The sequence below is a fragment of the Penaeus chinensis genome, chromosome 34, assembly GCF_019202785.1.
Source record: "Penaeus chinensis breed Huanghai No. 1 chromosome 34, ASM1920278v2, whole genome shotgun sequence".
Taxonomy (NCBI): domain Eukaryota; kingdom Metazoa; phylum Arthropoda; class Malacostraca; order Decapoda; family Penaeidae; genus Penaeus; species Penaeus chinensis.
Genome location: NC_061852.1, coordinates 14,607,924 through 14,620,423, shown reverse-complemented (window position 1 = coordinate 14,620,423; position 12,500 = coordinate 14,607,924). Strand labels below are relative to the sequence as shown.

Here is a 12,500-nt window from a genome sequence, read left to right as displayed (position 1 = left end):
CTCCGATGCGAACGACTGCTTAATCTAGAATACTCTCATACATCATATATTGATATCCATTGTAATAAACGTATCGGTCATACTGAAACTCACTCGCAAATAGTTATGACATTTGAGCGTCAATTCGAAGAAGTACATTCAAAACAAGTTCTCGCGCCGTGATTGGCTGAGAGGAACGACATCTCCAACGTGATTGGCTAAGAGCAGCGCCTGCCGCCTTGCGATTGGTCCGCTGTCAAAGTTGGCGTTCCGAGTGAGCGGGAGGAGGAGGAGAACTCTCAGGCGCCGAGTCGAAGCTGATGTCAAGTTCGCCTTACTTCTTGTGCCTTAATTTGAGACAAAGTGAGTTTGATGGCTGTTGAGCATGTTGCAAGCAGCCCCCTGAAATGTTTGCAACGCATTGTAGTGGTGTTTTGACCGTGACTTGTCCCCCTCCGCGCAGAGGTGCGGGTAAACAAATGATGCAAGAGAACGTTTGCGAACAACGTTGACAATGTTAAAACGTAAATAGTGAATTTTCATGGTTTACGGCGTCACGTTACCCAAGCAAACGTGTCGATTAATTCACTTTGCAATGTAGAACGTAGAAAAGAACCCAAGTTAGCGATTCTAGGAACCCAGTTAACGAACCCGTTTAAACCCCAAACTTTAAAGGAATTCGCAAGGTTGACGTTACTCTTTGTTGCATGGGAGAGATGAGATCATTATATCAGGGTGTTCTCTCTGGATGAACTTGCTGATGGGAAAGAGAGTTTGGTTGCATGTCCAATTGATGAAGGAATGTTGCTTTTTTGACCCCGTATCGTGTGGATGCCCCGAGACCCTCCTGTGGCACAAACTAATTTCAAATTCCATTACAACCACATTGGATTGAATGTTGCTTGATGTGTCATAGAAGTACATGCGGTTGATTTTTTTTTTTCCTTTTTCTTTTAATCTGTAGAAGATACCTGATACCTGCCACTGGTTTATTTGTTGTATTGCCACGGGAATGACAAATAAACATACTTATTAATGCTGGCAGTTTGTTTTCTAATGACTAACAACCACTGGTTCTCTTGCCAAATTATTTTATATATGTATGCATGTGTATTTAAACATGCACATGCTTTTGTGAGTTGTCAAATTTTGCGTAATTCTTTAAATAAGGACCATGTCAAGATAGAAGAAAACGGCTATTGTCTATTGAAACTAACCTTTAAAGGCTAAGGCAGCCCATAATTGGATATCAAAGGTTTACTTGTAACGAGCTGAGTATTCACAATTGCTTCACTACATTTAGCACTCCATTGCATATTCTGGCCCACCTTGATAACTTACCTTCAAATAATGTTACAGACTGGCTCCATCTTGCTAAATGTATATTTTGTGAGAGTTTGTTAGCCTATCCTGGAGTACTAAAACTTTGAAGGCCACGTAGTCTTGATTTACAGCCTCGTTCTTAGCTGCTTCTACCTAATTTTCAAGTGTGTCAATAACAACTTGGTATTCATAAAGCTTATGACTATCCTTCCTTACTATCTTTCACAACACATTATTCTGGAAAGGTTTCCAGAGGTCTGTTTTCAGAAATTAAGCTTTATAACATATATCAATGGCTCATCCCAACACATATACTCTATAAACGTGAACATTTATTTATTCAATATATGCATACACACTTATATATATATATAATATATATATATATATATATATATATATATATAAATATATATATATATATATATATATATATATATATATATATATATAACGCTCTCATGCGTTCGCACATGTACACGCACACACTTATCTCTCTGTCTCCATCTCTCACTTTTGTATATTATATATATATATATATATATATATATATATATATATATATATATATATATATATATATATATATATATATATTATATACATATAATTTATACAGATATTTTATACAGATATTTTATACAGATATGATATATCATATCTGTATAAAATATATATATATATATATATATATATATATATATATATATATATATATATATATATATATATATATATATATATATATATATATATATATATATATATACACATATATATGTAATATATATATATTATATACATATATTATATACATATATATATATATATATATTTAAATATATAAGATATAAAATAGTATTTAAAAATATATATATATATATATATTATATATATATTATGTATATAATATATATAATAATATATATATATATATATATATATATATATATAGGTGATTTAAGTTTGTTACCAATTGCTGATGAAATTTCAGCCTCTATCCAACCTTTCCAAAGAAGTAAATCAGCATTATTCAATTAGACAAAGGTTAGATAAGTAAAAATGGCAGGGGAGATGTCACAAGTCTGAAAGTGAGGAATCTCCAACCTTGCCTTATTTAATCATATGGAATATACAATTTGCTCATGTTGGCAGTCCCGAACCTTCTTTCCTGGCAGTTAAAGATCTTGAGAGTGACTGGAATACGACCATTGTAAATGATGTTTGTCATTCTAAGAATCAGGTTTGACATTATCTTATCCAAAATGACTGACTGTGAATACGGGTGTTAGCCTCATAGAAGGGCAGTCTGAAGTTTAAGAATTATCACAGAACTATGATGTGAGTGTAAAAATAAGTAAATAAATAATCAGAATGGGTTACGGAATTTATCGTGAAACTATAGTAATTTTTTGTATTTTGTAAATATTACTGGTTTTCTGCCAATATACTGAAAATGAAGATTTAAAGCAAGAATCACTGAATTGTCTTGGAAAGAAATTTCAATATTTTGGGATATATTGTATAATGAAGTTTTTGATCCCTGTTAATGAAATTACAAACCGTTATCCTGTTCCAAGAAATTAGCTATCAGGGTACTTATCTCCTTATTCTGAATACTAATGTCAAGGTCATTAAAATGGTCTATGATGCATGAAATATGTAGGGGTGCAAAAGTGAATCTTGGTTTTGTTTTTGATTATATATTTGTAAGATGCCACTTTTCATATTTGTGACACAGGCACAATTACACTGCTACCTTTAGGATTGTTTGAGTCCTTGGTGTTCATACAAGGCATTTTTTTTGTTCTGTTACTACACAAGAAGATTAAATGATGTCCATCTTGACCGTGGAATTCTTCTGACCACTTATTCCTTTCATCACATCACATCCATGTCATTAATTCTGTATTGCTCACAGGGAGCTGCACTCATCCACCCTGAAGAAAAAACATAAGAATGATTATGTTCTCTGTAGTTTTCTGAAGCTGTAAAAAAAAAAAAAAAAAAAATAGTAATAATACATTTTGCAGTCAAAGAGGAAATCTTGATTGAAGATAATGAAATTTACATACTTTCTAATAGCAAAAAAATATACTCTGTTTGCCTATTTCCGTAGTAGCTATGTGTAGACACGTTTCCATAAAGTTGTTTTTTAATTAAACCAGTAGTAGATGAGAAAGCTTGTGTGTTTTGATTATTTTTAACCTAATTTTTAGTAGATTATGACAAATGTCTCGTTAAAGTCAGGCCTAGTATTTCTGTTACTAAGAATAAGACTAGGTTAGCTTTGATTTATCATATTTCTAGATCATTCAGTGATGGGTTCATAATGTGTAACCAGCTGTAAGTGTTTTCTTGAGAGAGATCCTTCTATGTTTGGCTCTTTTCAGCATAATGACTGTTTCGCCTCGCAAAAAGTCGCTAGTCGTTGGCAGACTGCGGCCATCCACAAAGTCTGCAAAAGAGTCTCCACCACAGGATGAGTGGTTGGCTGCAGAGAGTTTCCAATTCACAGATTCCCCATCCTTAAATAGGAAGTAAGTACATATGGGTATGGTTAATAAAAGTTGATAATCAGCACTCACTCTTCCAGGTCAGTTCATCTGTTTCCTAGTAATTCTTATGATTACTTATATTTTCATAGTGATAACTGGTATTATTTAACAAATTATTCCTTTGACCACACTCACTATACCATTTTCTCTACTTTTCTTAACTCCTGGTAGGGAAATATATTCACTTCTACCTTTGTCTTTGACCATTTATATATATGAAAGTTTCATTGGTTAGAGGATCAACATATACCTTTTTGCTTTATGGTTGACAATCGTGTTTCTATTGTCGTAGTCTTACTGTCAAGACATAGTATGTACTTGACATATGAGGGATTAATATACATTTTCTGGTGTATGAATTCTAACTCTTGAAATATTAAAGACCAAAACTTTGTAAAATTGGACCGGCATTACAGCTGAAGGAGAAGACAGCCGCTGTAGTAATGATTTAAAAGAAGAGTATTTCATACATGCTTGTGCATAGATCTTTTCAGTGCTGTCAGGGTAAAACTTGTCTATTGTACTGCTACTTTAGATAGATAGATTTTTTTGATCCATAAGGATTAAAGGTTTTAGATGGGGGGAGGGGGGGTATTTCTATCATGCAGCTAAGCACACATTCATAATATTAGCTGAAGTTAAGCTAAGCAGTAACCACATATGGGGGTTGCAGACGAGGATTTCTTTCTTTGTTTCTCTCTCTTATTTCCTTTCTTTCTTTTCAAACTTTTTAACTCGTCACTTTTGAGAAATGTGTTTAAACATATATGGCTCTAATAGTGCCTCTAGTATTCATACTGTTGTTATTTTTATTGGCATTATTACTATAATGTTATAAATAATATTAATAGCAGTATAAAATAAAATACAAAAATTTCCAAACATCAGCTTAATTAAGTAGGATTAGTGATTAATTCTCTGGTGACTAGGTACTTGTAGAACATCTCTGTGAAACCACAGTTATTAAACTAAACTCACAGTGGGCATGGCATGTAAATACATGCCATCCCTGGCAGCATTATTTATCATCCTAGCCTGCTCATAAACCTTGCCTTCTGTTTTTCTCTCTTTTCAGTCTATGATTTCTTCATACTACTACCCCATTGTGTTATGGTTTGCTTAATTTCTTTTATTTTATATATCTGATCATATGGACTATGACTCTCCTATACTTTACTCAGGCACTGTGTTTGTGGTTATGTTGTAATTCATTTACTGCTTTGTTCAAATATGTGACCATGTGTCATCCTCACAGCTTAAGGTAGACATCAACACCTGGTTTCCCACTGTCGGCAGGCCTTCCTCTGCTCCTTTTGTAGTAGTTATCTGAGCACATAATGCAACATTACAGATAATCCATAACCTAAATATGCCATATTAGACCAGAATTTTGTACGTTAATCACACTTTTAGGAACCATTATCCTCTGTTTATATTGCAAACCTCTGTGAGTGTGAGTGAGTGGTGTTGCTGGATTCAGTTATAGGGATGTATTTTTTATTTCATGTTTGAATTTTGTTATTGCAGGGCAGCAAACAGGAGATCAGGAAGGTCAACTGGTACTTCAAAAAATGTAACACAGCAGGTTAGAAACAAGTTTTATCTTAGAAAATTTGCATTTTTGACATCTGTATTTTACAGTGGTATTACTAGTACCATAAATTTAATCAATGCAAAGTCAGTCAACCCCTTTTCCGCTTTTCCTTCCTTTTCTATAGAAGAGGCGTCAGAGTGTGCTGCTAAAGAGATTAGATTTACCTCCTGATGTAGTAAGCACATCACCAAATGTGCGACGAACAAGGAGACAGTCCATGGGACACCTCCCCAGAAAGAAAGAGGTTTTGCAAGAATCCACAAAAACCTCAAAGCTACCACGAGCAGTATCGGAGAAAACTGTGAAAAATAAAGCCTCCCATTCCAAATTACCACTACCTACAAAGAAAGAGAGCACAAAAACTGTGAAAGCTGAAGACAAGCAGGCAACGAAGACAGAATCAGAATCCAACGTGATCATTTCCCCCAAAAATTTCTATACCTCTCCAGAGAAGAAGTCCAAAGTTGTGCGGCGTAAATCTTTTGGAATGGCAGCCCTGGAAGAGAATATAATCACAGAGACCAGAGCAAAGAGGAAAACAGAAGTGACTGCTTCTGTGAAGAAGGTAAGATATATTTCATCTCCTTCCTTTCCTTCTCTTCATTTGCTGGAGTCCTGTTTAGAATCTTATAAATTTCTATTTATATGGTAATTTTTGTTTCATTGATATTATTGACCCTTCAAAAATAGAAATACATATATGAAGGTAATGTGTAATCATTATAGACAAGACAAGAGTTAAAGGTAGCATTAAAACCAGTGATTTCTTACCTAATTTGACCTTAAATCATCTTCCCCCTCCAGCACTTCACTGGACTGTTACAAGGTACACTATATTAGATCTAAAGTGCAGTTCCTTTTGCTTAAAATATCTTAGTTATTTGCTAAAGACTTTAGGGGATCCAAAACTCAAATATTCCAGGTGTTTTTTTTTTTTTGACAAATAAATGAATAAGGGGAAAGAACTACAGAAAGGGATAAAAATAACAAGTATGAAGGAACATGTGAGAGAAAGAGAGAAAAGGAGAATGCAAGAATTAGAGGGAGAAAAAGAGTGAATGGGTGAAGAAATGAGAAAGAAAGAAAAAACGTAGAAAGTTGCTTAAGGGCCAAGTTAGGAACAGACTTTGAATGAGCGTCTCTACTCGTCACTAAGGCTTCTTTTGCTGCCCGAAAATTTCAGACCTTGGCCGTGACACTTTAGGGGCAGTTAACTTTAAAACTACTTGACGATTTTGATATTTGTTGATTAAATTAATCGTGTGACACCAAAAAATAAACATTGACAACAAAATGAGAATTATTTCTTGGCTTTGGTCATTTTCTTTAAGTTATGTATTTTTCAGTGCAATTCATTATATTGTTGAATAATGATGTTAGAAAAAAAATAAATAAAATGAGGGCAATTGATAATACATATGTATATATGTGTATGTGTATGTGTGTGTGTGTGTGTGTATAATTATATAATTATTGCTGGTGCCAAATGGGTATAGCTAAATACCATTCCAACTCTGATGACAGTGGCCACTATAGATTTCTTGCCCTCTCGTCACTGTAAACCATAAAAGGTCTTTCATATTCATATACTGGGCATAATATTTGTTAGATAGTTTTCACATTCATCTACTAGTATAAAATCTTAATAACTCAGAATGGTCCAGTTGTGACCCTCTCTCCCACCCCCTTAACTTTGGTGCTTCCTAAGAAACTTGTGCATAGTTTTTTCATTGACAATGATATTTTACTGTTTAATTTAGACAGAGGAACCCCAGAACAAGAAGAGAAGAGGAAAATCATCTGTATCCAACTTGGACGCCACCTCAGCAAGTCCACCTGCGGCAAAGGCAAAGAAGGCTAAGAAATCAGATGAAGCAGAATCAGACACGAGCTCTTCTCCTGCACATTTAAGATCTCAAAAGTCCCCCTCGGCCAAGAAATCGAAGAAGGCCGAACCGAAAAGTCCATCCCCGGCCCCAAAGAAAGTTGAGTCACCTACTCCTTCGTCTGCCTCAAAGAAATCCAAGCAAACAAAACTGGTATCATCATCTATCAAAAAGACAAAGAAGTCAAACACACCTACGACTTTTGTGCCCAAGACTCCAAATAGACTGGGTAATATAACGCCAACTCGGTCACCGAAGGTTAGGCTTACCAGGTCTGTGGCAAGGAGCTCACAGCGAGTGCGACTTGTTGGAGTAAGCCCATCACCATCAACTACAGCTTTCAGAAAGACACCAAAGTCTAGCAAAAAAGAAGTTACCATCTCTACAGATAACTTGGGTAAGTTTGTATGATTTTTCTTTCTTTCTCCCTCCCACCTCATTTTCACTTCCACTCTTTTCTTTCTGTCATTATCTCTTTTATCTTCCCTCTTGATCTCACTCATACCTTCTTCCACACATTAAATTCTTATATTAACATAATATTCTACAATTTCCAGGATCATCTCCTGCACTGTCTGCACGATTGCAGCTGCAACTCATGCGATGCAATTCACCAATGAAGGAGAAGTATAAGGCTTCTAGTACAAAAGTCAAGCCATTCACTCCAAAACCAGATCCTCCTCCCCGAAGCTTACTGAAGCAAAACATGAAGAAGAAGGTGGCTAAAAATATAAAAGCCACAACTAAGGTGGGTAACAGGTGCAGTTTTTCAGTTTTGTTATTATTATTTTATTTTGTTGTCATGAACATTATTATCATTATTATTGTCAGAAGTGATGGAGTGTAGCAAATATGTCTTGTTACTTTATTTTTTATTCTTCATATTTATATAACTTCACTCCTCCACTATTACCATCACCATGTAGACTTACATAAATGCAGACAAGTGTTATTCCCCTAAAAAGTGATTACAAACATGCCTCAGTGATAATTGCACAACAAATAGTGTATGATTTCACTGTTTGGTATATACTTAGTATTTTTAACCCCTTGCCGACGGGTACGACGGGTAGACACGTGCTATGCCCACTGTTAGTACTTGTTTGATTGTTTATACACATAGATGGCTATACTTGTACTAAGTCACCAATGAGCCAGTTAGGAGTACTGCCCGTCTCGCCCGTTCACCCTTTACTTTGATTTACGAAATATTTTACATTATCTTATTTTGCTGTTACTAATATTAAAAAACATTATAATAATTATAATGTTTATAATAAAAATAACACCATCGATATTCATAGCACTAGTAAAAAACACGTTTTTCCCGCCAATTCAAATCACGTATGGTCACAAGGTCTATTAATTGACTCCTTTGTGGCTAAGCACTAGCAAAGCCATCTATGAGCAGACATTTCACAAAAAATATAGAAAATGGGCACAGCATTTTCCCCATTTTTTGTTCATTTTCCCCGACGGCATTGGGTTAAGTGGCAGTGAGTACTTTTCCTTGCAGCATTAGACAATTTAGGATTGGTTTTCTTATAGACATATGTGAATGCTTATAACAAACTTTTTATTTTCATTTCAAATATCACAGGTTGAAGTACACAGACTGATGGATCCAGAAATTAGCACCAAAACGAAGATAACTAAAAAGGAAGAACAGATATTCATTCCAGATACACCAGTTTCAGTAACCAACCTTCCCCCAACACCGAAGTCTTCACGCAAAAGTCTTAGTTCTTCAGTTTCCAGAAGGTAGCTCTTTCTTTCTTTCTTCTCCTTCTTCTTTGTCTTTTTTCCCTGTATGTTTATATAATGCTAGAAAAAATTGTATCCATTAGGTTAAGTAAATGATGTATTGGCACTGTTAATTTTCCTGTGCATGATAAATATCAAATAATTATTCACACTTAAATATGAATTGTTTCAGGGCTGCCCTCCGTACTACTGCTGAGATTGTGCCATGCCCTCACCTATCATCTCCAGAAACTCCACGAAGTAGCACACCAATTGATAAGGACGACAAGTTAGATGACCTTGCTGTCGACCCAACGATTTCAACCTTCAGCCAAGAAGAGGAAGAAGTATCTGTTGTAGACTCTGCTAAAGAGGAGGAAGTTTCTGAGACTGAAGAGTCACCAGAAAAGACAAAACGAAGTTATTGTACTCTTATGTAATCAGACATACTGCTTTGTTACAAGTTTAAAAGCTTACTACTGGATAGTATGCTGCAGTGGAAATAATATTGATGGCACTTCATTTTGCTTAAGTTTTTATAGATTCAAATATTCTATTTTTTTAATGACATATCTTTTCCACTTTGTATTTGTTTTAGACATTTATGTCAAGATTGAGAAATTCAAATTTCTCATTTATGAATGTGGACTTGATCAATAGGCTTTGGTTTTATCATAAGCTTATATTTGATTTTAGATACCTATCTCATGTTGATAGTTTTTGCATTATTAAGGTCTTCATATGTTACATTTTTAGGAGATAAATTTTCATATTTTGATTTTTTAGAAAAGTAGAGCAAACTGACATTTGTAGCCTAAGATTGTACATTTATTAAAACGTACAAAATGTGTTGCCTTTGAACAACTGTTATATACAAGCAGGTTGTCTGCAATAAATGCCTTTGCATATATTTGGAAATATGTCAGACATTATATTTAAACCTAAAATGTACCTGAAAATCCTGTAATTGTATATAGCATTTATATACTGCCTGATCAGTAATTTTGAATTATTGATATTCCATTGATGACTGTAGTTTGTAAGGAAATAAATGTGTACATAGAAAAAAAAAAAAAAAGCAAACTTTTACAACCCTGCACTAATATAAACAAATGCAATATTAATTGACTTATCATACAATGGAGACTGAGGTCCACAGTTGGGGATCTCCCCTATTTTGGGCCTCAGCACTCAGCTCAACCAATTCTGCAGTCTTTTCTTCCCCTTTCCTTTTCCTACTTTTCTCTGGCCCCTTCTTCTGTCCACTTCTTAAGATATGAGAGCTATGTTAAAAGGACAAAAGGCAGGCTTTGGGTCTGTCCTGAACAGCCACAGAAAGCCATGGACCAAGTCTTCCCTATTTCACTATCTAGCCCGAAGCCTGCCTTTTGTCCCTCATGAAGAACCAGAGGGGTGAATTATTTCTCTTTCTCACTCCAGACTTACAATGACCAATAATGATTTTGTATCTTTATTAGAGGCATTGAGGCTTGCTCTGCTGACATTATTTTTTCCAGTTCCTCAACCTCTGGCTCTCCTGTGATCACTATGAACAATGCTCTTGCTATCCCCTCCTTGATACCTTTTGTCACCTTAGTCCATTCAAAGACAGGTTATTACCCAACCTCAAGAAAACATTCCTTCCTTTCTCCCAACATCATCCACTCCATCTCATCCTACTTCATTCATACTCATCTTATCTTCATTTTCAACAAATTCCTTCCATATTACTACTCTTCTTCCACTCCTGTCCTCCCTGCAGTACTATCTCACTCCACACCTCTCCCTCTTCCTCCTATCCTTGTCCTTCAACTACTTGCACTAGTCTTTTTGAAGCCCCCTGGTAAGTGGGATCATTTTTTTTGTGATTTGCCCTACCACCCCTTACTCTGACAGTATCCTGTTCCAACATTGTCTCCAAAATCAAGTAGGCAAAGTTTCGTTATGCAGCCTTCCTGATCATCCACATCGTCACAGTTCCATCCTAATCCCAAGCTCATACTCTATCTTTTCTGACTGACCTTACTGGCAAAATCTATTCCTGCTAAGCCTTATTTCTTCCTTAATATTTGTACCAGAACTGTTTCCTCCACTTTGGTTGATTGCCCTGTCTGCCAGGGATTGGTCAGACTGAAAATGACCTGCTTGCCAGCCTAATTGATTGATGATGTATCAGCACACTATTCCTCCCAGAGGCTGCCAAAAGTCCACCAATATTGCCATGATTACTCTCCATAAACTTCACCTCCCCCAGGACCTTTGATGTCTATCACATTTACTTTGCTTTGTAACTATTAACAATTAACTTCATATCTCAGTGTATTTCCAGTATAAAATGCTTTATATGATCCTGCCACTAAGCAAAACCCCAATTCAAGGTTTGAATGTAAAGCCGTCTACGAAATGGGTAGATTGTCAAGGTATACCCACAACTCTTGTTCTCAAAGCCCAGTGGAGGAGTAACCAAATGTGACTGGCAGTAAAAAATACTACTAGTAGGTATTTGAGTGTAGTATAATCACTGTCTGGCAATTTTGCTTGAACATGGGCCTGTCAAAGTTACTTGATGTTGAACTTTGCTGCTCCTGCTTGGTGAGCTTATGAGTAGTTATTTAGCCACAGCTGATGGAAATCCTGAAATTATGCAGGTATTCTTGCTAAAAAATCATCAAATGTCTTTCAAAAGTCTAAACATGATCCTGTACACTGACTGATGATCTTATAATCCCTATTGCAAAATTGGAAAGTATACACATCCAGAATACATTGTCTCCGTTGAATGAAACCATATATTCTACCAAGTCATGATGTGTTTATGCTCATTCCTATTGCAAAATTGGAAAGTATACACATCCAGAATACATTGTCTCCGTTGAATGAAACCATATATTCTACCAAGTCATGATGTGTTTATGCTCATTCTGCAGTCTATGATTCTGTTACACTTGAAGCATAGTGAAAGAAGTCTACTGGTACCTACTGCTTAGGGCACAAGACAGACAAACTCTTTTATCAGGAGTGTTCTCTTATTTATTTGTTTCTAACTATTTTCTTTCCTTTAAATATTTTCAAATTTAGTTTTGTTCAGTTAACTAAAATTGAGTGCTCTTGAGTTGGTAGGGGGGACTCACCTCTTAAATATTTCTTTTTCATTTTTGATGGGCAGCAAACCACAATGTTGCTATATACATATAAAAATCAGCTAATTATGATAGATTTAACCTGATCTACAAAAAGTGTATTACAATAAAAAAAAGTTACAGGATACCAAAAACATAGACCCTGAAAGGGAGAACAAACAGTTCATTCTGACAAATGCAATAAAAGGTATAAATGGGGATGAATAACTTTGCAATGCAAGAGATGCAACTACATGTAATTTTTTCCTTTGATCTAGAATGAATATACTGATATAAA

The 12,500-nt window shown here is 35.2% G+C and overlaps 1 protein-coding gene across 2 annotated transcripts in view; it reads left to right on the top strand.

Moving 5' to 3' along the window:
- The first annotated feature begins 191 nt into the window (after window positions 1–191).
- Window positions 192–12,500, top strand: part of LOC125043748 (serine/arginine repetitive matrix protein 1-like) — a 12,325-nt gene continuing 16 nt past the window's right edge. Inside the window, exons 1-8 of one of the 2 annotated variants that reach the window (XM_047640006.1) lie at window positions 192–342; window positions 3,696–3,842; window positions 5,388–5,445; window positions 5,579–6,019; window positions 7,215–7,737; window positions 7,898–8,088; window positions 8,941–9,101; window positions 9,277–12,500. The exon at window positions 9,277–12,500 is cut by the window's right edge and continues 16 nt beyond it. In XM_047640006.1, the coding sequence (XP_047495962.1) occupies window positions 3,700–3,842; window positions 5,388–5,445; window positions 5,579–6,019; window positions 7,215–7,737; window positions 7,898–8,088; window positions 8,941–9,101; window positions 9,277–9,523 (1,764 nt within the window). In that variant the 5' untranslated portion in view covers window positions 192–342; window positions 3,696–3,699 and the 3' untranslated portion in view covers window positions 9,524–12,500. Of the gene's footprint in view, window positions 343–391; window positions 504–3,695; window positions 3,843–5,387; window positions 5,446–5,578; window positions 6,020–7,214; window positions 7,738–7,897; window positions 8,089–8,940; window positions 9,102–9,276 lie in introns of those variants that run through there. The other variant, XM_047640008.1, reaches the window with a different exon arrangement.